Here is a 26,828-nt window from a genome sequence, read left to right as displayed (position 1 = left end):
TCTTCCAGTAGTGCTGCAAGGGGCATGGATCATCTCATGATGGTAGGCAGATGTCTATAAAGGGTGAATCGCACCTCTGGGCTACAAAACCTAGTGCATATGTGGCCTTGATATTGAATAGAAGGGTCGCAAATGCTGTCTATCTCCCCCCATCCCTCCCCCACAGGCTGCAGGCAGCTTCTGCTCTGTGTATGGAGAACCTTCTGCCATCTTCTCCACAATGAAAACCTCTGCCATGTAAGCTCAAGCAACTTTTTTTTCTTTTTTTTTTTTTTCTCCCTAGATTCTGCAATTTTTTTCACAAAAGCACTTTTCTTTCAGCACCTTCTTTTAGCAGAGAATAATTGCTACAGTTACTGTTCTGTTGCCCTTTGTGTGTCATTGAGCATAGTAGGGCTTCCACTAATTAGTGTATAATTGAAATAACACAAATCATCTGAATGTTCCAAGTACTGACGCTTGTCGTGCTAGCAGCTAGATGAACGTTTAAGAGAGGCTTAGATAAACCAACAGAAAACACAATGTCAGGATTTGGAATAATGTTTTGGGAGGGGAAGTATTTATTTATTTATTTTGGATTTGCGAACATTCTAAAGCCGTATCCTATAGGCATATAACATTTTCTGCACATTTTCTCTTAGCGTTGTCCATACTGTTAGTATAGGTCTGACTTTCATTCAAAGAGCCCACTAACTCAGATGGCCTGGAATGTCTCTTATCTTATATTTATCTCAGAGACAGTAAACTTAATCTGCTAGCAAATGAAATAAGTTGCACGACTTTCATTAACCAGACAAAGTGGAATAAGGACTTGCAGGTTTTTATACAAGACGGTGGTTTTTTTAAGGCTAACTGTTTAGTTTCATCTGATAGGAAGCAATCATCTATCAAGTCTCTTCTCCACAACTTCAGAGAACAATTTATTATCTGTTAATTCTAGGAGGACCTATAAGAACATCAAAACAAGCCTCTGAATTTATGCTGTGCCACAGAAAAAAAAATAGAGAAGAAACTGAACCTGCCAGGGCTGTGTCAGTTCTGAGCTAGCAGAACACGTACATAAGTTAAACAGCCTTCTAAAGATAATTAAGGTAGAGATGGAGGAAGGAGGAAAAGATGATTACACTGTTCTATAACTCTGACTCTGCAAACCATGCAACAATTCTGTGGCTTTGGAACTTGAAAGTGAGGAATTCCCCATGCTGAAATCACTGGCAACACTGACATGTCTGACACTTGGAGCCATGATTTTCCCTTTTCAAGTGTAGTTGAATTTACACCGTGTGTCAGATGCCACATTCCTCTGCATCTGTATCTGAAGCAATGGGGAAGTCCCCATGAACCGAGGCTGTCTGGGACCAGTGCAAGAGCCTTTATTACCTGCACTTTCAGCCTTACACAGAGACGATAGGCATTCATTTTTCCTTCTAACTAGTTTTCAGAAACGTGCGAGAGTGCAGTTCTCTTTTGGAAAAGTAATGTACACCTTAGAAAAGATGCAATAAAAGCGGAACCTTTTGTTTTAGCTTACGCTTAGATAGTGCTGCTTCCCTACATCTTACTTATATGAATGCTTCTATTATTTTTTTCACTTCTGTTGGCTAGGGCAACAGCTGAGCTATAAAGAATAAATGAAATCTGTGTATTCTGCTTATAAGATAAAATTAGAAACAAAGAGCACAGAACAGGTTACAAATTAAAATAGCATTTCATGCATAAAAAAATTGCAAAGTATCTGCAGAACACAAAAACACAAAAAAAGAAGCTGTACTGAAGCACAACCTACTTCAGAGTCCTCGTTCCTCTTCCAAACACATTACAATTTCTATACAATAGGGAACATCTCCAAAGGAATCCTGGGGCACCTACTGTAAACGGAGACTGTTTTGCCCAACTGCAAAACCCACTCAAGGACTTTCCATTATTTGCTCAGATCCTATGTACCATGCTGGGCATACTCAGATTCTTTACTGCATCCCCATTCATTTTTACAAAGACAGAACCACTTTGTAATTCCTAAGGCTATCAGATATTATGAGTAATAATTGTACTGCAGCTGGATATAAAATCATTTTCTTAAGATGGGAAAAATGTACCCAAAAAATGCAAGTCCTTCCTTCCAGAATCAGAATACAAAGTCAAAATCTTCTATTTTGAAGCCACAAGAAAAAAAAGGTCAGGATCATTGTAAAAATGATCTTTAGACAATTTTTGGACCACCTTAATGTGGCCAGCTATAAAATTACATATGTTAAATTTGAAGAAAAAAATAATTTTTATGAAATTATAAAAATATTTGCTAAAGGTTAACATTAGGACTTGAAATATAAACAGAATAAAAAGAATTAAAGCTAAAGCCTAAAAATCAGAGCGATAAGGGCAGGTTAAATAAGATCCAGACTTTACAAAGAGATCCTACCCATGTTTAAATATTTCCGTGTAAGTTTAAAACTTAGTTGCTTTTTTTGTATAATCCTTCAAAATATACTAAATTAAGCTATCCCCAGGCTTTTTATTTCCTCCCCTTGAGTGCAGTGCAACTAAGCTACTGACTTATTCTTGATGTCCGTAGCACTACAGTTCCTAACTCTGCCCCCCACATACTTTGATGGCTGAAGCAGGACGTTTTACACGTCCATTTTATTTTACCATGCTCCCGTCAAACCACCGCTTATGGGGCTGTCATTCCAACCTCTCAAAAGAAATCACATTACTGTCCATAATATGCATGTCTGCTGGTTTGCTCTCCGTCTGGGTCATATGTATGTTATCAGGGATTTATTTTTAGGTTCTGTCCTTCTTGCTTCCTACTCACTCATTCCCTCTGGTAAATGGCTGTAACACTTTTGCCCTCTCATTGGTACTGCCAATTCTCAATATACAGTTTTTGCAAAATTACCGGTTTTATGATACACTTTATTATACATTTTCCAGCCTAACCACCAAGTTATCAATAACAACTAATGTATAATTTAATCATTAAATACCTCTCAGCTTTTCAAATTAAAGGGAAACTCTTAACTAAAAGCTAAAATGGTTGTAGAAATATGCAAATATGAAAATATGAATTCCTCCTTAGCTGAATAGTTCAGCTAAATAGCTCTGTAAGTTTGATTAGTTACACTGTTCCAGGACTATTATGTAATTTAATCTGCGGCAAAAGCAATCTTTTGTCTTTAAAACTCACAAATTTATAAAAAAACATATGGAGAATGTTTGAGATTGGAATCTGAATCCAAATTTTGATGCATTAAACTTATCTATATGACATGCATAGTACACAGATACAGATAATATGATTCTTATTCAAAGTAGGCCACTAAGACTTGCCAACTCTATTCACATTGCAAGACTGTGAGTGCTGCTGCTTAATTCCATAACTGAGCCATGGCTTTTATATCACCCAGGTTGTTGTGATGGCTTAAATTGTGAGATTCTCACGAGATATAGGAAATCTCAGTAACATTTAGGCTCTGGGTTATCCAAGGTACTTCTACAGGCTTGGATGTTAAGAAAATCTTTATGGGGCTGAGGGGGTGGAAATAAATAAGACAGTGTACATGCTGGTGGTCAGAAAAGTGATACTTATAATTTACTGTAATTAATCTTCATAGGGAAGTTACTCATGGGTACATCTTCCCAGATTTCTTATTTCTGTTCCAGATGCTACTGTTCAGGCAGCAGTGCCAGTGTTGACAGGATTGATTCAGACAGACAGAGCAGTTGAGGAAGCACCAGGGAAGAAAGATTGGAAAGAAGGCTTTTTATTTGGGATATCAACTTGCTATGTTAGGTCAACTTCCTGAAAGCGTGAGGTGAGTTTAAACAAGGCAAGTGCAAATACACTGAACCTTTCTCTTCTCTGAGACTAAATTTGATCAAGTTATGAATATTCACACTGTTCTAGGTAAAAATCTCTATAATAAACCAAACAAATACTGTAATCATTAACTGATTGTATATGATGAAAAAATTCCAGTGCTATTTTTAATGCAAACGGAAAGCATTGCCAAATAACCATTTTCCAGCAAAGATCAAAAATTAAAAGAGCAAAGTTCCTCATGTTTATTCTAAAACAGAAAAAGAAAAGCAGACCCACACATCTTATCACTGTACTTTAACCAAAGATATAAATTGCTTTGCATTATATAACGTTATATATTATATAATACATATATTATTTATATATATTATTTATTTCCTACAACAATATATGTGGCTCAACATTGCTGTGAATGTCATATTTCAAATGCTTAACAAGATTAAGAATAAAGTCTACTAAAAGAGACTAGAATTGCATGGCAGAAAAATTATTACTGTATATCTTCAATCTGTTCTCTGTACTTCTTTATCACCAATTACTTTTTGCACATTAAGGATTTCATGAAAAGTCAAAGGAAGAACAAGGAATTATTTTCATTTTCAAAGCTCGATTTCTTCATGGAGAAGATATATTTTCTTAAAAATCTACTAGATAGGAGACTGTGACCTCCATTTAGCAGGTTTATTATGACTGTTAGGAAAACAAATTGAGCTCGTATAGCTAAGGCAGTATAGTTCTGCTATGGTATTCTCATTTTATTTTTTCAGAAAGAAAATATCAATGGAGGAGTACTGCATCAATTTGAAATGCAGTAACTATTTCCTGGGAAACAGTATTAATTTGGGTAATCTATAGAAAGAAAATGAAAAATAGTTTGATAAGAAGATTGTGGTTGAGGTTGTATGGAAAAAACCTTGATCTCAGCCATATCAAACTGCGCATAGAGAAACTTTACTGGCTTCATTGACTTCAGTAGAACTTCTTTATTGAATAAGGTTAAAATTGCACAACTCAAAATTAAAAATACTTTCATTTTGAACTCTTAATTTAGTAATAAAATCTATAAAACAATGATGAAAATACTATCATTTCAGATGTGAAAGAGCTGAAAATAAAACACAGTAATCACAGAAAATGTTCTGAATGAGTAAAGAATTTTTTTCTTAAAGCCAGCTTCTGTCACTGCCTATATTGACATTATAAGCATTATGTTTCTAGAGCTTTCATTATAGTTATGCTGTAGAAATTTAAACCCTGCTGATGTGCTGTGTGAAGCCCTGAAGGTAGAAATAATTCTGAGTTGCAGAAGAAAGCAATGATGCAATTCTCATAACGAGCTGCCTCTTAAAGATATAAACATGATGGATATTTTCAGAGGTGTGTTGTACCATTAAATTAACAGTTTCAAGAGGGATACAGCAGTTTTAATTGTAACTCATAACAGCAAAATATATGAAAATATCTTTAAAATTCCATTTGAAAAACAATACATATACTGAAATCTTTTATTATTCATTATCTTATTTTTCTGAAAGCTTATTGCTTCTGACTCTTCTGAGACTCCATTATCCTGACATATTCTTCCTAATCTGACCTCGTCTTCATACACGCTGTTGATATGTAGTATCCATTATTTCCTTGGGTTCAGAGGTAGGGGAAGATTCTCCAAATTTTATAGCCCTTTCTTGATGTTTTCTGACCTGCTTTCAGGCAGCAGCTGTCAATTAGAGAGTTCAGAACTACATTGCTCAGCCAACACACAAACCACTGCACAACCAAAGACCAAATAGAAATCCATGAAAATCTGACTGCCTCAAAATTAATCCTTGAATGCTCCACCTTTAATGTATGTATCAATATTTTCACTTTTGATCTTGCAATGTTTTCATTCAAAACTGTCCTTCTTTAATTTTCTGACTGTTTTCCTTTGGTTTCAGAGGGAGGGGAGGGGAGGGGAGGGGAGGGGAGGGGAGGGGAGGGGAGGGAAGGGAAGGATCTGAAGAACTTTTTAAATGATGGCAAGAGCTGTGTGAAAGCTGTTAAAGACTCTTGTTTACATTTGTCTTTTTGCAGCCTGTCTCAGATTGGAGTTTTCCTTTCCTGTCTTTTCCTCTCCTCTTCTCCACCCTCTTCCCATCTCGTTCTCCATAGGATAATTATCTGAAGTCTTTCTGAAAGATCTGTCCTAGCATCTGCAATATGTGCTATTTTGTTGCTTTGAAGATATTTCATGCTGTGTGACCAACTAGGTGGCAATGTTATAACTCGTTGCACACATTCTTCTATGCACTTTATCGAAAATATAATGAGACAATGTGGTCTGTATTAGAGGCTGCTAAAGTACATTGTGTTGCAGCTGCTGTGATGCACTGTGCCAATTATGTTGCTGAGTATGCATTCTGTGAGTGTTTAGTAAAATGTGATTGCATTAACTTGCTAGTTCCTCCCCCCCCTCCCCCCCCCCCCCCCATTTCTCTTACTGTCTTGGATAGTGAGGGTCAGATTCTCAAAGTAATTGTGTTCTTTTACACCAAATGAAGAACTGACCTCCACACTACCTTTGAGGGAAAGCAGTTATGGAGTTTCTACTTAATTAGAACTCCATTGTCCAAGTGAATTAAAGTTATTTTTCATTTCGTCGCTTTAAGCGCTCAAAAAATTATATGGCAATTATTCCTTGATCTTTACATTTTGTGTATTCTTAGAATTATTTAATGGCCTACACATAGCACTCATGATATTTTGTAACATCTGTGGATAATTTGGTCCAAAGATCTCCAACATCTCCCAGACATAAATATACAAAGCCTTAGATAGTTCAATTTTACAAACACATATTCAGTGCTGTGCAGCAGCATGTGGAACCAAGATGTCAGAGATACCAGAGACTGAGCTTCAGACAAGGAAGGGAAGTTCAGGGTCGCTCCTTAGCAAATAAACTCTGTTGAGAAATGCAATGTAATTTTTTCAGCGCAGCATTACAGTGCTACTGTCATGTCATGTTCAGTATTTCACATTTTTGTTAATGTACAAGTTCTGTTGATGCTAGCTGTATGTACTAGCCTCTGTGCCATGAAGCATGGCACAGTCTAGCCAGGCTCGAAGAACAGAATATCAGCTAAGCTCACATTACTAAAAGGCCCTTAGGAAGAAGGTGATGCTCAAAACGTAGTGGAAATCAGAAACCAAAATACAGTTCCCAACTGGGCTGGTAAGATAAGATAATAATTTAAACTTAAACATTTATACCTATGCATACACATAGTTGAGTTGTAAAGCTTCTAACAAACTGTGAGATTTTCAAAGTAGCCTGCAGAAGTACTGAATTCTCAGCAAAATTTAATGGGAGTTTGCCACCTCAAGACAAAAGATTCATGGCTTTCCTTTGAAATGATTAATTAATATCACCATAAATACCTAATGCAGAAGATACAAACTTCTGAAGAGGGACAGTGTCTTCTGGCTTTTACTTCCCTAGTGTGTTTAATTAAACTCACATTTACTATTTAACTTCTTCAATGGAGTCAACAGAAAACTGATACATTAAGCATTTTCAGCTCACTGTTTCTAACTGTAATTTTACAAGTTAAAGCTCCTCCTGGGCACGAATCTTTGAGCTTCCTCAATTCTGGTCACTTACAAGGCTTGGGTCTTAAATCCTTACCACAAACTAAAAAGAAAAATATTCGGCAAGAAGAGTTCAAGATCTAAACTTCAAAAGCTTCAAAATTTGGCAACAAAGAAAAATTGTGAAAATGTTTAGGATTCTTCAGGAATTTGACAACAGAATGAGTCTTTAGCTATTCAGCATTTCCACTTTTGATTACAGCAATTAGTTGAAGCCACAGAAAAGCATACTCAAATAGGAGATATGAAAGAAAACAAAAAGAAGAAGGCAAGCTTTTTCAGACCAAACAAAGAAGCAAGCAGACAAACAAAAGGTCTGGATTTCAGAATGAGTTTTGAGTGAAAAGCTAATTTCATTACATTTCAGTTTCCTCTCTTGCAGCCTACCGTGAGTTGTTCATGGGTTAATTATAGGTAATCAGATATATTTACCATTACAATAGATCCCTCTTATACACTATTTGTAATCTACAGTTTTCCAAGAAAACAAAGTGCTTAAATTTCTAATAGTTAAAAAAAAAAAAAAGAAAAAAAAAAGTGTTTTGGGGAAAGAAAAAGCAAATTGCACAATAAAATTTAATTGAAACGAGAGGGCAGATCCTCACGGATGGTTATTCATTCTCACTCAGATGGAAAAAATGGGCTGTAATCTGGCTGTAAATAGCTGCTGGAAAATTCAATTTATGCATCTGTTCTGTTCCCTCCTGTTCTTTTGATGCAACGTAGCTGTCCTTCAGCTGCTTGGACCCTAAGCTAACACCTACACTATTTACCTTCCCCAATGCCCTGAATCATTTTCCTTAGAAATAAGATCTGTTCTGGGACATAAGAAGATTTCCTCCAAAACACAGCTAGTATAGCACTTCGTTTTATTAAGCATCAGTGTTATAACTGCCTGACATAAATGTGTTTATCCCTTTGCAACATGTAGCAATATTATTCCATAATATTTAATCTTCCATACTGTCAATGTGTTTCTTATCTTTTCTGCATAACTTCACTCAGCAAGCGATTAGCACAGCCTCACAATTATGGTCCTGTAATGCACCCTGCTCTTCTCAACACAGCACTGCAAATCCTAGACAGGGGCAGGTAGTGGTGTGAGCTAACTCTCATTGATCACAGAGGTAGTTTGACAGTGGCATCTAACAAACAGGACTCAGGGTCACTTGTGTAGGAGCTTATACTACTGTCTCCCAGCTGTTAAGAGAGCAGAAAAAAGTTGGGATACTATGCATAGCCCTATCCAATCTACCCAAAACTAAAAAAGCCTCCTAACCAAGTGTTAGGAGGATGAGTGCTTGATCTCAGAGTAGTATAGGTCATTCTGCCACTGGGCAGCAACGAAACACACTGTTAGAATCACAGAACGTGCTAAGCAAAGTTGTGAACTTCAAGTCTTGTTTACATCATCCATCAATCAGGTGAAGGGAAGAGATTGATCATATTGATTACAGTCATTGGATAGTTCTGGGTTGTAGGTCGTTTGACCTTCCCCTGGACCTCTGATTATGATTAGATCTTCAATAGATTCAAATTAGTATGGCTGTACACAGGCAAGAACAACACTGAACAGGAGGAGCTGAGAATATTGCTCGTTAAAGATAACACAAAAAGAAAGAAAAACCTTTGCTGGCTTTATTTATATTATGCTTCCATAAGTTTAGAGGATTTTATCCAATACAAGGAGCTCACACTCCGTCATCCTAATATGCATGTTAATAGGGAGACTTAACAGCTGTCAGTGCATCTGAAGAGAAATGTTCATAGGAAAAAGCATCTAAAATGAGCATACAAGAGAAGTATTGGATCTGTTGGATCTGTAATATTTCAAATACAACAGGATATGCATTCAAGTAAATGTGTATGCAAATTACATGCAGCCCCGAGGCTCTTGGAGAGTTTCCAGTGATGCCCTCGAGGCTGCAAACTGCTGATTTAGCATATGAGCCTAACTACTATCAGTAAAATGAATGCATTAAAATAATATTGGAAGAATGTACGTATCAGGGACTTTTAAATAAGGTAAATATTGGTATAGGATCTGGGTAGCTCCCTTGAATATTTGATTTCCAGTTGGAAAATACTGTGATTTTGTGATTTTTCCTCATTTTATGTGGAATAAACAATGAAAACAATCGAAAATTGTGAATCTTTAATTAGTTGTACTCATGTTATTTTTGAGGATAATTATGCCACAGCTACGAAACTTGATTACAAAAAAATTTGATTAACAAACTTGATTCATTAAGTACATCTTCTGTACTCCTAACACCTTTTGATATGAATAAAATAAATAGGAATTAAACATTAATTCTCGCTTCCCTCTCCCTAATACTTTTGTGCAATGTAGACCAATTTTTAATAGAAAACCTTAAATATAAAACATCAAAATCTTATTTTTCTGATCAATTCCACACACTAATGTATCAAAACCTGTAAGAAAAGAAATTTGGGTAGCATACAACGCAATTAATTTGATATAAGGATACAATAATTTATTATTAATTTTCTTAAGTACATAAGGGACAAAAACATTCATTGTATGTGCTTTCCAAAGAGTGTCTGCCATTTTTGTTCTCAATATTTAAGAAAACAGACATATATGAGTAGTGGTGTTTTGTTTTGTTTTGTTTTCACAGAAGACTGAGCTTGAGCATCCTCATCTAATACATGATCCATTGTTGATTTTGCTCTGTAAATTAAGAGACTTAATGGAACATGGTCCATATCCCATCTGCAAAGAACTTTGTCCTTAATTTGTTCAAGAAATATGAAAGAAAGAAGCTAGAAAAAATAGCAACTAAATGTCCAAACATGAAAATTGACAGAGTTTGCAAATGAAGGAGTTACTTGTTGTTATCCTAATACTTGACTGAGCACTGCTACAGATTTGCTAAATGCTCATCTTCATCCTGTCCTAGTCAAATTAATCTCTGGTGGTGTTTTATAAGCAACTGAAAGTCTCTCTCTATACCTGCATATTTAATTGTTTTCTCACTGCTTCACACCCATTAAATCTTACTGATAAATTACTAATTCACAATGCAACCAAAACCAAAACATCACTCTTGAAAAGTGAGCGCACGTGAACCTCATGATGTTCAATAATGTGAAGTGCAAGATGCTGCACTTGGATTGGGGCAATCTCAAATATGTGTACAGACTGGGAGAAGAACTCGTGCGCAGCAGCCCTGCGCAGAAGGACTTGGAGCTCCTGGTGGACAAAAAGGTGGACATGAGCTAGCAGTGTGTGCTTGCAGCCTGGACTGCCAATGTTACCCCAGGCTGCATCAACAGAGGGGTGGTAGCAGGGACAGGGAGGAGATTGTTCCTCTCCACTCTGCCCTCATGAAGCTCCATCTGCAGTACTGTGCCCAGGTATGGGCCCCCCAGACATAGAAGAGTGAAGATTTAGGTTAGATGTTAGGAAGAAATTATTTAATCAGAGAGTGGTGAGACACTGGAACAGGCTGCCCAGATAACCTGAATATGCTCCATTCCTGGAGGCATTCAAGGCCCTGAGCAACTTGATCTGGTTGGTGGCAAACAACCCATGGTAGGGGGCTGGAACTGAATGATCTTTAAGGCCCCTTCCAACACAAACCATTCTATGATTCTATGATTCTCTTCCAAACCGTATATTTTGATTTGTGTTTTAAGTCTCGTCCATTCAGAATGTTTCTTCTTTTTTTTTTTTTTTTTTTTTAATTAAAATGTGCATTCCCCAAAAGATAGTTGAGTTTCTCATAGTGAGTATATGAGTAACAGAAGCTATATCTACATTCTCAGTTCTCTGTTCCTGAAAACAACTTCAGTAGTACAGCAGTGTTAAATACTGCGTATTTAAAAGCCATCCAGAATGTAACTAAAATTTACTGACAAAAAAAGGAAGGGAAAACAAACAATTCAAACCCCTATCCTTTTAGTTTTTTTCTTTTCAATTAATTGAAACGTCATGTACATGCAGATGATGCTTAAGACATAAAATTGATATCTGTGTGTGAATCATAAATGATAAGATCAAATACTAAGTAGATTCAGAACATGTCTCCTTGTTATTGTTATTAACTGGACAACAATCAAAAAAATGATTGTGTATTGCTTGGAAAACTTACCATTCAGAATTTCAGGGCTTTATAAAATGAGCAGAAAACACCCCCTCTTGTTCCAGTACCTTCATATTGAAGTTTATACACCAAAGGTGTAAGATAAACTGAGGAAACATTTATTGGATTGCTTTTGCAAATCCCTAATTCGACCTCTCACGCAAAAGAAGATATTGAGCAGGGCTGTGGTGAGCAAGGCAGGCATGGAAACTGTGTAAAAAGGTGTCATCCCTCTCTTCCCTGAGTATCTCAGGAGGCACAGAGAGGGCCGATGGTCACCTCTGTGCTCAGGTCCTCAGGGTATCACTGCTGCTAAATGTGATTTCAGGCAGATCTGTGGAAAGCCTATTGTTATCAGTTACCAGTACACATTTTAAGAAATAATCTGGGAAAATTCTATTTACAGCACGGGTCTGAAATGTTATTGGATGGTTTTCTGATGTAAAAACTGCATTGTTTCAAAAATCTGTGTGGGAAGAAAACAAAAAAATGCCTTCCCTGGCTGCTTTTGTGTTCCTAGCCTTCAATAGAAACAGGCTTTTTTGTTCAGTTAAGTGTTTTGACAATAGAAATCTGTAATGCAAATATATAAAATGAAGGTTTCATGTATCAGCACTGCTGCATCTGATGTGAAAACCATTTTCTAGAGACCTGCTGCACTCAATTACCCAAATCAGATTTGCCCATGGACTACAGCTTGCATTTGTATCCATTTCATGAACAGTGAGAGTGTGGAGAGAACACTGTTGTGTTTGTAAAAAAACTTTGGGCATGTAGAAGATTCATTAACTAAATTGTTAGCAAGCACAGTTGAGTTTTGTAGTGTGGTAGAAATCTGCTTTAAAAATACAGCAAATAGGAGAAATCTCCTTCAGAGACAAAGAGAGAAAAAATTCTCTGTGCTTTGAAGGAAGAAGACTGGTTTTTAAAGATTTTTGCAGATCTGCATAACAAACAGTGAGATTGGGGATCATACAAGTCAGAACAGAGGAATAGGTAGCATCACAATCTGCAGCAAGATTGCATGACCGAGGCAGTCCTTAGATGAGATTGACTGGACTCTGTGTTTGTTCATCTGCATTTTCGTCTGTGTTGCCTGAAGACCCTAACACTGCCCTACAGCTGACCAGTACTGAGCTGGGATTTGCTAACAAGATCAATGAGGCAGGAGGAACATCCTTCACATACTGACAGACAAACAAAGCATTTGCTGCTGTGCCACAAATTCTTCGTGTATCTGTATTTGTAAAGGATCTAACACTGCTGAGGAGGTAGATTTATATTTACTTGAGCAATAGCTAAGGTGGGTAGCAAGTGCATATTGCCATCGGATGGTCATAAATGAGGACTTTAGTTAAGGGTGGGAAGATTAAATAAGTGCAATGGATTTTAAATATTAAAAAAAATATATCAGAATTAATGTGTATTCAACTGTAAATTACATTTTGATTTTATCTTAAATTCTGGAAATGTACTGAGAGAGGTTATATCCAATAAGCAACATTATGGTAAAGATTTGAGCAAGAGAACAGTTGTTGCTTTATATAATATCTGCAGAGGTTCTGATCTTAGCCAAGCATCTCCCAGTGCTAAGGATGACCTATTGTAGTCAGTAGGATAGAAAATAGGACTGTAGAATCAAGAGTCTTCTTTTTTGTTTTTTTGGAAAGATTGAAAAGTAATTAAATCAGAAGAGTACACTAAGCTACACTTTAAAACAATTTTTGAAAGAAAACATAAACTGTATGTAAACAGTATGTGTCTCTAGACAGATACAGGTTTGTCTATAAACACATTTTTTTGAAAACATACGTGAAGATTTTCTCAGTGACGTAATACTATAAGGACCATTCAAATTATGTATCACTCAACAAAAGTAATATTTTCAGCGTGTTGCACCCTTTTCTAAACTATCCTTTCTTTTACAAATTTAATGCTTTGATTCACATTAAAAAAAAAAAAAAAAAAAAAAAAGTGATTCAGAGAAACATGGTTATTTTCCTAATCAGTCTTTGCTTACTGTTTGAAATACGCCTCTCCCGAAGGGCAGCTAGTGAATCTAGAAACACGTCCATGTGTTTGTCTCAGCAGAATCCCCATACCTTAATGGCAGTGGAAGCTATCTGGATGTGATGGAGTCTACGCAGTGTGCTGTCCCTGTCAATGAAGTAGGAGGCTGCGAGCTGGTGCAAGGTCTCCAGAGTCACCACAGAGCTGTTGGTGCTGGGATCACTTCCATCTGACCTCTTGCTCAGCTTCCTTTTGTCCACAAAAATTGTGAGCGACTCCTCTCCTGCATACAGAAACAGAAACCACAGTCTCCATCAGTGACATCCTCTGCATCTCTTGTTTTGCCAGAAATAAGGTGTCAAGTTGATGCTTGCTATAGCTATTAGATAAACCTCCCTGGTGGTAAATTGAGGTACTTCAGTGCTTAAGCACATGCACAAGAGCTTTCATGGACTCAGTTCTCAATAGGATTTCAGATGACCATTTTCAGACAAGAAGTTATAAGAATGGTTTTTAAAAATACACTGCCCACTGTCAGCATGTAACCTTGCTCTTAAATTTTCTGGAAAAAAAAAAAAAAAAAAGATAAAAAAACAGAAAAAAGGAGGGGAGGGGAGGGGAGGGGAGGGGAGGGGAGGGGAGGAAAACTTCTAAAACACAGATGATCTTCCAAAAGCAAAGAGAAGCATCTGAGGTTGTGGTTCTCTCACTTTTTTCTCTAAAGAGACTTGGAAAAATGCTCTAGAGTTTAGAAAATTTAGCTCCCACAAGATAATTAAGAAAAAAGCAAAACAAAATCTCATTTGATTTACTAAGTATGCTCCTAAAAACAGTTTGAGTACAGACCTAATGGTGATGAATTTTTAAGGAATATCCCAAATTAATTGTTTACTTCATAGATCTTTTTTTTCTTTTTCCTGCATTTCAGGCTAAGCAAAAAACTCATTAATTAGCGATGTGTCTAAACAAAACACTTTACTTTGAAAAGTGAATTGGAAAAGTAAATTATCAACTCAGTATTTTCTTGTGTGCAACTTAAGTACCACAGAAACACTTTTCTCAGTTTCCAAACATTTGTTTGGTAGCTCCCACTCTTCAGTGTTCATCTGCTCAAGAATCAAGGGATAATGTCATCTACCTGTGTTTCAGGTGCTGAGCAGCTCCACAGAATGCTGTTTCCTTGATCCTGGAAAGGAAACTGCCCTGATATGTTCTGACTTGCCACTCGTTCTAGTTTCATTGCTCACCCATCTGCCATAGTGGCATTTTGCCCAATTCATAGGATGAGATGCCAATTTCAGGCAGGCTTATGTGCCAACAAATATAGCTGTAGAGGGATAATATGTAGGATGAAAACATGACGTCTTCTTTAAAAAGAGATAATCTTGGTGGTGAGCAATGCTAGATGAAAAATGCATGCCTCCACACAGGACAACACACCTGCTGACGTGTTTTAATTATACACAGCTACCTCTTCTTGCAAAATTCATTTCTGTTTGGAGAAAGAGAATTGTGTTCAATGTTAATCAATGGGTCTTACAGCGTTTCCCAATGCCTCCCAAAGTCAGAGGACAGACAGGACCTTCAGTGCTTATACAGGCAAAAGCTGTGGTTATCCAGGATTCTATTACCTAGCCAGGCCTGCTGGGCTCATCCACTGTGTTCACTTTGTCCTGGAAGGGACAGCTGCTGCCCAGGCCATTCCATATGGAGTCTGAATCAGTTTTTTGCCACTCTGCTCATGCTTACTCCCCTGTAGTTTCCTAATGGGAGATTTCTTTTTCTGCACATGCAGCCATCAAAGAGGGAATTAATTGTTTGAACTCCCAAGAACTAGGAATTAAAGCAGCCTCCATAAATAACAGTGTTTCCCCATCCACCTACCTAAGCTTTCTGCTGTAATTAATAGACAAGCATTCATATTTAATATCGAAACCTCCAGCAAGGCAGGCTGAGATCACCTGGCAGGAGAAACTTACACATATTGTATTAGCACAGGCTCATGTGCTGTGTTTTGCCACACCATCCTGACACAATGGTAGTGCAGGTCTTGTGGCCAGGTGGGCCATTATGCACACCAGGGTGCTTCCACACTGGTGGCACTGAGCAGAGAGCTGGAGGGCAGTAGCATCTCATGGATGGTGCCACAAAATCTGGTCAGAGTTCCAGCATTGCTGGTGTTCAGTTATGCCTATGAAAAAGCCTGCCTTTTCAAAACGCACCCTGCAATGCTAGTCAGTATTTCTGAAATGAAGAGCTGAGAGTGAGCTGAGAGTGGAGCCAGAGGCCACGGGCTCTGTGCAGCTGTGTGTGGTACTGTGAAGACACAGCTATATCGGAGCAGACGATGCCACAGCTCACAGGGGGTAAGCACTGAATCAGTGATCAGTTCCAGCAGCGCAGAAAAGTTGCAGATATTCATTAAGGGATCTAATTTACTTTTCACCCTTTTCCAGGTGTCTCATTTAATGTATTTAGGTTAAAGTGACTTTCGCAATCAAATTTCCACTGAAAATAGCTTATAATGAATTGTAAGGTAAACATGAGAAATCTCTGGAAAGTAAAGGAAAAAAGAGGTTATTTGTGTTTCATAAGCTGGCACGCCACCCTGCTTCCCCTGGCAAACTCACAGAGCCCTTTTGATTGATCTATGCTATGTTATTAGTAGAGATAGTGGGACCGTTTCCATCCAGATCATATTTCAGCAGAGTCCTGATAGGCTTTATTATTATTAAAACAGAGTTTGTTTATTTTTCTCCCATCAAACATGCTTGTTCTCCAGGAGGCAAAGATCAGTGCAGTGAAAAACCTCACATTTCCAAAATGTATCTCAAAAATGAAGTGTTCTGTGTTGCTTTGTTTTGTTTTGATCAGAAAATGTCAAGAAAAATAACCTTTGAATCCCCTCACAGCTATCACATCATACTGTCCTCACTGGTCCCACTCAACTGACCCATGCCTGCCACAGCAACTGCCAGTGGGCACGATTTGGCAGGCAGATCCCCCAGCAGCACTCTGCTTATCCCCAGCCCTGTAGTCCTGTTCCTGCTCCACAACAGATATGTGCTATTCCCCGTGATCTGTAACCAAATAGAGATCACATCAGATTACATTTCCCAAACACATAGGAAGCTTTCTCTTCCAAACTCTCTGCATTGTTCTTGGATGGCATCTCAAACTAATTCATTGCTGATATTCTCAAGCACTACAGTGATAATGGGTGCAATTAGGTGTATTTCAAAAATATGTGATGTCCAAAAGGCACCTGGTTGATTCAAGAAGTATTTCAGCTGATTTGGAACTTACTAGGGAAAGGATTAAGATAGGTGAAACACGCAGAGAACTCCACCATATTCTGTTACTTGGGCTCCACCATGTTGCTGCAGAGTGGTAACAAGGTTCTGTTCGCACACAGAGAAATTGTGAAGGAACATCACTGCTTCATATTCGATTAGCAGGAGAGAATTTGAATTTTACATTAATTTAGGCAAAATTAAACCCATAACAAAAGAAATGTTCCTGTCACATTATAAATGTGGAAGAATCTTGTATTTTTTTCTCTGTCTATCAGCTACCTTGATGGAAAAGGCTAAGAAGACATCCAGATTAAAAAATAAAGCTAAAAATAAAGCTGTGCTTTCTGCAATCTTTAGAAGCAGTATTCTATCTATTTCACAAAATCCAAGGATCAATTAAGTTCACTTTCCTGGGGTTAAAAGAAATAGTTCAATGATATTTGGCCATTCTAATAAAACAATCTGATATAATCTAATGACTGGTTTAAGAAATCAGCTGTTTTACTTAAATTCAGCTCCTGTCTCTAATGAAAATATTTATGTGTGGGCTGGGAACTGACATTCACACTATAGGCTGACCTTGGCAAAATACATACAAATATCCACGTAAGCCCCAGAATTCACAAGCTTATACTTTAGCTTTTATATTCTATTCATTTATTTCTAGGTTAATATGAACAAATTTTGAAGGATTTGTGTGTAAATTCCCAAGGTGAGAAAAAATTTTTACATGCTGATTTTTCAAAAAATGAAATAAATGAAGTGTGCAGAAATTTACCTAAACAAATAACCTATCCGTGGCCAATAAGATGGAAGACTTCTGAACAATAGTTTATAGATGGCATTCAGAAATTAGCAATTAATCTTCAGAAATTATTTACATAAAAAATGCAAATAACTATCATTGGCACATTAGAATTAGTGAATGCAGTGACAATTGTAACTAAATAGAAATGTCTACTGGAGTAAATATATATTGCTACACAGAATAAAACATATTCATGTGATTTTAATGCTTAATGCTATTTTCTGCCTCAGTTATTGAGAGAATGTTTTCTTGTGCCACAGCTTTGTAATGATGAAAGGATCACATGCCTCGATGTTTCATATTTTCATATGTGGATTGGGTAGGGATAGGAAAATGTGATCCAGGCAACTCACAACAGTGTTTGCCAGAAAATGAGGAAATTATAAAGAAAGGATATCACTCAAAGGTAGATGTATCTGAGCATCAACCACAGTTACTTGCTTAAAGCTCTGTGTTCATATATGAGTATGTATCATAAAAATACATGAAGGTTTTGGCCTATAAACTTATCCAAAGTTCATGATTAAATATAATATGTCAGTTGCAATAGTTGCAATGCAATATAGTAATTAAGACATATAATGCAATTTTATTAAAACAACAACAACAAAAACCCAACAATGTGCCATGAGGATTTGGTCAGGTCGTTTTCCCAAAGTCAAACAGATGCTGATGGATGTGCATAGCTTCAAACAGTATCTAAATCACTGCTAGGCCAGATGTGAATACTGTGCGCACTAATTCCACATATATATCCTCTCTGAAAGGATTTGAGTATTTCCTTCCTTCAGCACACAGGGAGGGAAAAGAAAGAGAACAGATTGTTGTTTTTTTTTTAACTTCCCTTTAACTTTCATAATATTAAATGCTGAAAAACTTACTGACCCTTGGAGGGTTTGAAGGTCCAATGCTAAATTTTTGAGTTTCTTTCTCACATTAATCATTTAAGACTGGATTCTCCCTCCTTTATTTGCCAATTATTTATTCCTTACCCTCACTGAGCATCACAGAAAGCAAAATTCATATCAGCAGTTAGTGCAAATGATCATAAATTCTTTAGAATTCATAGAATTCACCAATTTACATCACCAGAATATATCTCCCATCTCTGTACACAGTGCAATGTCCTTTTTACTCAGGATAGTAAAGGTGTGAATACTAAACATGTTTGCAGAACTCTAATCAGTGCAGAGGAGAATGACAAGAGGTTGGGGTTAAACTGACTTGCTGATGTCTGCTAAGATGGTCTGTAGTAAAGAAAACAATTACTTTCTTTTTTTTTTTTTCTGACTGACCCAGACAGGTGAATGTATTGATGATCTGGTAATGAGCACTTTGAGCAATTATGACTGACAATAAGAGAAAAAATCTCAATCTGCAACATTTGAAATTACCATTTGCCATTCAGCCAATTGGCTTCTGATGCTCTAATTTCATAACAAGCCTTGGCAACCTACTGCAAATTTGTTTATTGGGAACAGTTACAATTTTTCCAGATGCCAAGGTAACCCAGTCTTCATCTTGCAAAGCACCAGAATCAGACTTAAGTCCCCCAAATGGCAGGAATAAGGATGTATCATTTCACTGTAGTGTGTCACTACATTTCATGTAGTGTGTTATCTTTTATTTCCTCATCACAGAATCAATTAGTTTGTTAAGCAACCTTGACATCCACACACAAGGCAGTGTTAAAATGAATGCATCTAAAGTGGGATCCACTGACATTTTTACCCTGCACTTATTCCACAGCGGTGCCCTAGGCTTCACAATAACTTCTTTAGCTCACTGTTCTGTCCTGTTTGTTGTAAACCATTCAGGTTTATGGCAGCTGATGCTTTTCTATCTTATGGACTTTATCATTATGCAACTGTTATTGCATCATTCTGTAGGCAAGCAGAAGAGAAAAGAAAAAATGTAGAAAAAAAAAGAAAAAAAAAGATTGTGTGCTGTTTCTCACTCAAAGGAGAATCTTTGATTATTGGAAGTGCTAGTTGGAAGCTAACAGAGAATTCAGAAATACATTTCACAGAATCAGAAAATTATTTATGCTGGAAGGTGGTGGTCATGGAGTCCAATCCCTTGCTCAAAGCAAGTCTAATTAGATAAGATACTCAGGGCTTTGTCCAAAAGAGTCTTCTCTTACCTTTCCCCTAAAGCTGTTCTGGACAGCCAATATTTTTTGCTGGATTGTGTAAATTTGCAGATTTGCTAAAGCTTGCAGGACAGGTGTCATCCCAGAAGAGCAGGGAAAATTACCTCACCTACTAGCTATGGCCCACCTCAATACCATATTCCCATTTATATACAAAATTGAAAATCATCTCTTCTTTTTCTACAAATTCGATTCTGTGTACAGCTAATGCAAAAGCAGAAGAGGTTACTCCTATGCACAAGCATGAGAATTTATTCATGAATGTACTGCTGAATCTTGGCTTTTGCTCTGCATCAATGGATTGCATAGTGTCCTTGCATCGTGCAACTTGAAGTTGCTCATTACGGACATTTAACTTTCTTTATGTCGCAAACAGATAAAATTTACATAAGAAATAGAAGCAGTGAGAAATGTCATTTTCCACATTATCTAGAGGAACCATGAAAAATATTACTTCTCTAAACCCTCGTTTTAGAATGCCCTTGAGAATTGTGTGTCTGTGTTTGTGAACAAAGACTAGGGAATGCATCACAAACAACCATGTGGAAGAGTTCCCTTTATGGTCAAAAAGGGATATTCATGAAAGCCAAACGGTCACAGAGGCACACCAATCTTACAGCAAGATCTCTGATTTGCCAAGTTTTCCTTTGTGGCCATGCATGCAAATGACTGGGGATTTATTAAATAAAAAAGTATGTATGCTCAGTTTGGCTTTCTGATTTCAAGAAGCTGCATAAGCAACAAAGCTTTCAGAATAAAACTACTCATAATTAAAGAAAAAGTATGAATTAAAGAAAAAGAAAGAAAAGAATGAAATTAAGTGTTAAAACACAGATAAGCATCTCTGGGAATCCCCATTCAATTTAACTCCCAAATGAGAACTAGCACTTACAGGAAAGTATAGGGTTATTAGCTACCATATGAAAGCATTTTTAGAAATTACTAATTTCCTATAATTATTTTAATCAGCCAATTTTTCAAATTATTCACCACCCATCCAATGATAATGGAAGGCAGCAGGTGTGCCTTAAATTATGTCTTAAAATTGAGGCTAGAGACCTAAATCAAAGCCCATCAAAGTTAATATTAAAAAAATCCCTTTGACTTCATTAAGCTTTGACAGAGCCCAGAAGTCAACACAGTCTACCTCTTAGTGGTGAATTTTTGCAAGTATGTGGCAGTTACTGCATTTTAGGGCCTTTGTGAAGTGGTATCAAGAGGGGCAAGAAAAGGATACTCTACCCCAATTTCTCTGCAGGAGATCTTAAGGCTTTGGGCACTATACCTAATTCAGTTTAAAGCTGGAATTGCTGAGTGTCTTTAGAAGAACTGTCTTCAAGTTTTAGTTTTTACTTAGGGCTATGCTTTATGAAAGGCATTCAGTCTGTAGCTCTTTTGTGATCAGCATGTGCTGGTTTGTACTTGTGAAAGAGCAGTTATACTTGGGTTAGACTGTTTTTCTTTAATTGTTAGATCCAATCCCAACTTCAAAGTGAATTTGATGATATAGCAGTTAATATAAAAAATTATGTTAATAATTGTCAAATAGCCAATAATAATAACTAACCTTTAACAGTGGGTAATCTTTTCATTAAGATACCTGCTGCAGCCAAATCTTTATTTATTGTGCTTAAATGTTTTGAGCAACATTTTCTTTCTATTCTGCAGTTAATTTTGCTGTTCAGGTGTGCCATATGCACAATAAAATAGATGCCTGTTTTTTAAAAGGATCCTTGAATGAAATAAACACATTGAGTATTTAAAAGAAGGCTGGGAATTTTATCCCAAATTCATGGTCAGCACGTGTAATTTGTTCTTACAGTGCTAATGGTGATAGATTTACTGTAGAAATGCTAGTTCTGAAAATATGATAGGAATGCATTAATTATTATAATTTTAATATCTACAGTAAGATGGAATTTTACCTTGCTTCTAGAATGGTCTTCTGCAAAGGAGATCAGCTCTGAGCCATTTCAGTTGTTACAGATATCAGCCAAAAGAGAATGGGAAGGCAGTCATTTCCTTAATCTATGGTTAAATATCTGTTATGAAATGTGCTAAAGAGGACAATTCCTCAGGTGGATAAAGGATTTTGACAATATTGTCCTGCTGGAAGGATACTCAGTCACTAGAATTATCTTTAATATAATCAGCCACCAAGGGATAAAGCTGCATTTCTAAAATGTCAGTTCATTTTGCGATGCCTAGATGGGTCATCTCAGGCACTAATTATCTTTCATTCAGAACAATTTACATTCTCTTTTGAACATTATGCCTCTTCACTGGATTTCTTCAATCCATTTTGTTACTGGATCCCAATTACACACCAGGCTTTCCAGGTTAATCTGTTTGTTGGGTTTGTTACTTCATCTCTGGAGTACTGTGATGCAGCCAGGCACTGCTGTAATTTGTTATCTGTCAAATTATTGTAGGGAACTCTTATAGAAAAATGTGCTCTCATTTGTGACTTCTCAGTGCAGAGCAGTGTCCCCAGAAGGCCAGGATCATGAATACGAGGATCTCAGGTAAAGTATCTCAGCTTTAGCAACAGGCATTCTTATCTTATTGTCCCTGAAACTGTTTACACAGAATCAATAAAACAAAGTTTAGCATCAGCAGAAAAAAAGGACCCATAAGGCTTGAAGAAAAAACTTACTCATGTACTGTAAAATCTATCCCAGGGCAGCAGCTCAGCTTAACTGCTGAGAAAGAGTACCGCAGTTTTACAAGGAGTTCAGTTGGCCAACACTTTCAGTTCAGTTAAGTCGAAAACATGCACCATATTGTCAAGAGTTAACCCTACCTCCCAAGGTAGCTGAGAGTAGGAAGTGTGTCCCATATTTCTTGATCAGGTTCTCTGTGATCTGCTGAAGCGTTGGGCGACGTCCTAGTAGCCTTATGTTACGGAAGAACTCAGGGGCAAGTGGCAGTGGGGAGCCAAGAAAATTGCGTCTTTCAACAGCAAGATTGTTTACTTTCCAGCGGCCAAACTCTCTGCAAAGGAAAGTAATTCTCATTCAGAAATATGTCATTCAGACAAATGCCTTCATTTGCAAACTACTCTGCTTCGTCGACTAGCTGGAGGCAACTGGCTGGGTATTACAGCAAGGCTTGACAGCAACACTCTGTCATGTGTTATAAGCATAGGACAAGCAACAAGTGTTATTTATTAGAAGGGGAGGAAGTGCTCTGTTACAAAACCATCGTTTGGAAAAATAAATAAATAAAAATTGAGGGCACTCCTCTTCCCATTTTTCCTGTTTATTTCCTGGTGTGACTATAACCCTAGAACAACCAGATTTGCACTTAGGTACACAGTTGGCTACTTCAAACAGTGTAGAGAAACACTATTGCAATACATTTTCAAAAGTTTTCTGTACTTTTGTTCTCCATTCAGAGTAAATATGCAGATTGCAAGTCTGATTCCTGAAAACAGATAACTTCAGCCAAAGGAGAGACAGAAATGAATTTTAAAAATGTTCCCCTTCCCCTCTGCAAGATACTTCAGTCAGAGCAGGGAAAACAAACAAGTCAATTACACAGTAATAAACACATCTTTTATTCATTTACTTACCAATTAAGCTACCAGATACTTATTAGCAGAAGAGCTCATTGCTTTCAGCTTACTAAGACACTTAGCACCTGTGTTACCCTTGCTTTTGCGAGGTACTCTATAGTCTCTTTTGGCTGCAGACTGGAATACTGTGAGAATTAAGTCCAAGGCAACCTTTGGACTGCGGTTTAGCTACTGCTTTGTCAAGTCCTTTGTAAAGCATGTCAATTAAGATTTGTCCTCAGATAAGACTGTAGGAAGGCAAATAGATTAGAGAGCTTAAAGATCCTACTGAAGGTCCCAGCTAAATATAGTACAATATTCATTTACACAATTAACACAAAAGACAAAAATCAAGTTTGCAGCTAGGAAATAAATCTGAGAGATATTTGAAAAAAAGCAATTGCATGGGACTGAATGAATAAAATGAGTTATTTAATATTTAAACACTTTTTTTTCTGTATTCAGTACTTTAAAATTCACATGTATGAATGAGAACCAAATTAATACAGTTTTGTGTAGTCCTAACATACAGTAACATACTCTTGTAGATCCAAAATGCCTTTTCACCAGGGTAGCCATACACACATAACAGGCAATAATTTGGTGCAGCTATTTCATAGGTCTTTTTTGTTGGTTTTGTGGTGGTGGTGTGTGGTCATTTTGTTTTGTTTTTAATTCAGTTACCATTATTTAATGCTTTGTTCTCATAAATTTATTTTCATTGTAAGAATCCAGAAATCTAATAATCTCTTTTTTTCATCCTTTATGGAACTACAGCATATTAGTAGGAATAGCTGAGAAAACTAAAGCAGAAATATTTTTACCTTTAAAATATAAGGCTAACAGTTGGTCATAGTGACTACAGTAATGCAGTAAATACAGTGTATTAACTTGAATTGTGAATGTACTTCTCAAGTGAAAGTAAAAAGAAATAAGGAAAACATTTTTCTTTTAATTTTATTTGAATATGTCCTTCTGGATATGTTTTTGTGGTTTTATTTATTTCTACCTTCCCTGCTTCCTTCTCCTTTCCTTCCTGCCTTCACTGACCATATGTATGACCCTCTTTTAATGCAGCCAGAACAATGTCACTAGATTCTTGCTCTAGTGACTCTGTCACTAGGTTCTTGCTATATACATCAATAAGTTTGAGACTGAAAAAGAAGCCAATCTCCAAGAAAAAATATCAAATTATAAGTTAAAAGCTGATGCTCAGTATTTCTCAGAATTTCTTAATAATCTGCTGTAGGATTTGACTACTTTCTGTATTCAGAGAGAACATTTTCTTTTCAGATTAAACACCACCAACTTGAGTTTCCAATTCTTCGAGCTTTTAATGCACGTCTGGTAGATTAAAGGCTCTTCTAAATGCTAGGCATGTTCTGCACAACTAATTACAGCTCTTGTCTGAATCATTTCTTAACCTTGGGCTAACTGTGTCGACTGATACCTTTTGTGTTTCTTTCCAAACAGTGTTTTAGTTGATACAAAGTTTTACAGCTCTTCTCCAAAAGACAGAAAAACTAGAAAAATGGTGATCTCACCCATATTAAATTCAGAAGCATTAAGTTCAAGTCCTCCCACTCTACTGAAAGTCTTTTGTTTACTGAATTTAGGGATTCATTTATTCTAGTACTATGAATTTTTTTTATTTTTTTTTTTTGCTTAATTAGTCAGACCTGAGTTAGAGAACCTCCCTTCCACAGTTTTTGCTGCAGAAAGATTGTTTTGCCATAACTTAATTATTTCAGAGAGAGCAACCAGGCTCTGTTTTGCTTTTTATTTTGAGTATATCAGTGCAAATAATTACTGTTGCAGCAAGTAGTCATCCTTTCAAATTCACTGTTGTAGAAACTGAGGAGCTGACATTTTTAAAAAACAGGCATTTTACTTTACTCATTTGAGGTGAAGCTTTTAAAGCACTTACTAACTAGCTTACACTTTTTCCTGAAGTCTTTCTTAAATAATGTCTTTTGGAACCTTGACAGATGAAGACCTAAATACCCTGAGAGAGATGAGAGGAAATGTCCTGTCTGAAAATAAGAGGGACACAGGACAACAAAAATAAGCTGCCTGACTTCATGACAGCTGATACACAGACGAGGACAAGCAAGAAGTCACAAGCAGCTTCTCCAACAGGAAACATGAGAAAAGATTACAGACTTCCAAAATAAGTGAGTTGATGGAAGTAAAAAGTGAGAGGAGATAAACTAGGGCTGGAGTTCAGGATAGAAATTTACTCTACATTGTTTTCAAGAATTTTGAGTGGGAAGGCCATTTCTAAATATGCAAGAGTCGCTATTAACTGCTGTTTTGAATATAGAATTACTTTCTCATTAAAAAAAAATCACTACAAGTAAACTTGCATCATGATGTTCCCTTTACATTGTATATAAATATGTATATAAATAAATATATACATAGATTTCTCTGAAAAACAACAGTTTCAAATAATTCAATAATGCTATTTGATAGAGCAAATTCTCAACTACAAAACACTTTTTAAACACAGTCACCACCATTAGCAATTCATTTTCACCAGTGATGAACAAAAGTCTGCATACTGCACTCATAAATATCTGCACCAGTGGAGGAGATCCACTGTTTTATCACTAGAAAAATATCACTCACACAGTCCATCTTTCATCAGCTTGAACAGAAGAAAGTTAGAAGAAGCCAAATCCAGGCTGCATCTTGAACTTTTTCATCAATGGGGAATTCACATTTCATCGCTCCATGAACTGCCGTTTTAACTTCAGCTCCTAGTGGTGGCACTATGTCTCGTCACTGGTAATGATACAATCCAGGAAAATGTCACCTTCTGCCTCATATTGTTTCAGTAGGTCCTGACAAACTTGCATGAGGTGTTCCTTCTGTTCCTGTGGGACCCAGCCAGCACAAACTTTTCTATATTCCAATGTTGCCACCATTGTTCCCATTGTACTGAGACCAATATTCAGCTGTATACACAGTTCCCTGATAGCAATCCAGTGATTTTTGCAGATGAGCTGATTGAGATGCTCTTCATTTTGTAGTGTGACAGCTGTTTGTGATCATCTGGAACATGGCTTTTCTTTCACACCACATTTCAACTGCAGAGAAGCACCACCCAACACTTTCCTGTCGTCACATCCACCTGTTTGGTCTCCATATACTTTCAGCAAGTGTCGAACTAATGTCAGTGGGTGCAATTTTTTTCACATGGAGGAAATCTTGTAACTCCCAGGCTATGCAGAAGTTGCATGGCTTGATAATTTTTATATTCTTCTATTTCTTTTAATATGCAGTTGGTTCAAAATGAATGCTTCCAATTTATTTCCATGGAAACTACAACAGGGACAAAGAGCACAATGACACTAGACCAGACTTTCAGTATAGCTGCCACCATTAGATATGCATTTTTGCCAGCAATGGGCAAAACAGCCTGCATGCTGCACTCATGAAAAT

The 26,828-nt window shown here is 36.9% G+C and overlaps 1 protein-coding gene across 2 annotated transcripts in view; it reads right to left on the bottom strand.

Annotated features, from left to right (window-relative positions):
- BRINP3 (BMP/retinoic acid inducible neural specific 3) overlaps nt 1-26,828 on the bottom strand; it is a gene marked incomplete at both ends in the record, with an annotated part of 182,516 nt that overhangs the window by 62,419 nt on the left and 93,269 nt on the right. The window contains 2 exons of one of the 2 annotated variants that reach the window (XM_079536350.1): nt 13,662-13,852; nt 22,629-22,819. In XM_079536350.1, coding sequence (XP_079392476.1) covers nt 13,662-13,852; nt 22,629-22,819 — 382 coding nt within the window. The remainder of the gene's footprint in view (nt 1-13,661; nt 13,853-22,628; nt 22,820-26,828) is intronic. The other variant, XM_079536351.1, reaches the window with a different exon arrangement.

This window comes from Tetrao urogallus, assembly GCF_951394365.1.
Source record: "Tetrao urogallus genome assembly, chromosome: 5".
Taxonomy (NCBI): Eukaryota; Metazoa; Chordata; class Aves; order Galliformes; family Phasianidae; genus Tetrao; species Tetrao urogallus.
The sequence above is the reverse complement of the archived record's forward strand: the minus strand, read 5'-3'. Positions and strand labels throughout refer to the sequence as shown.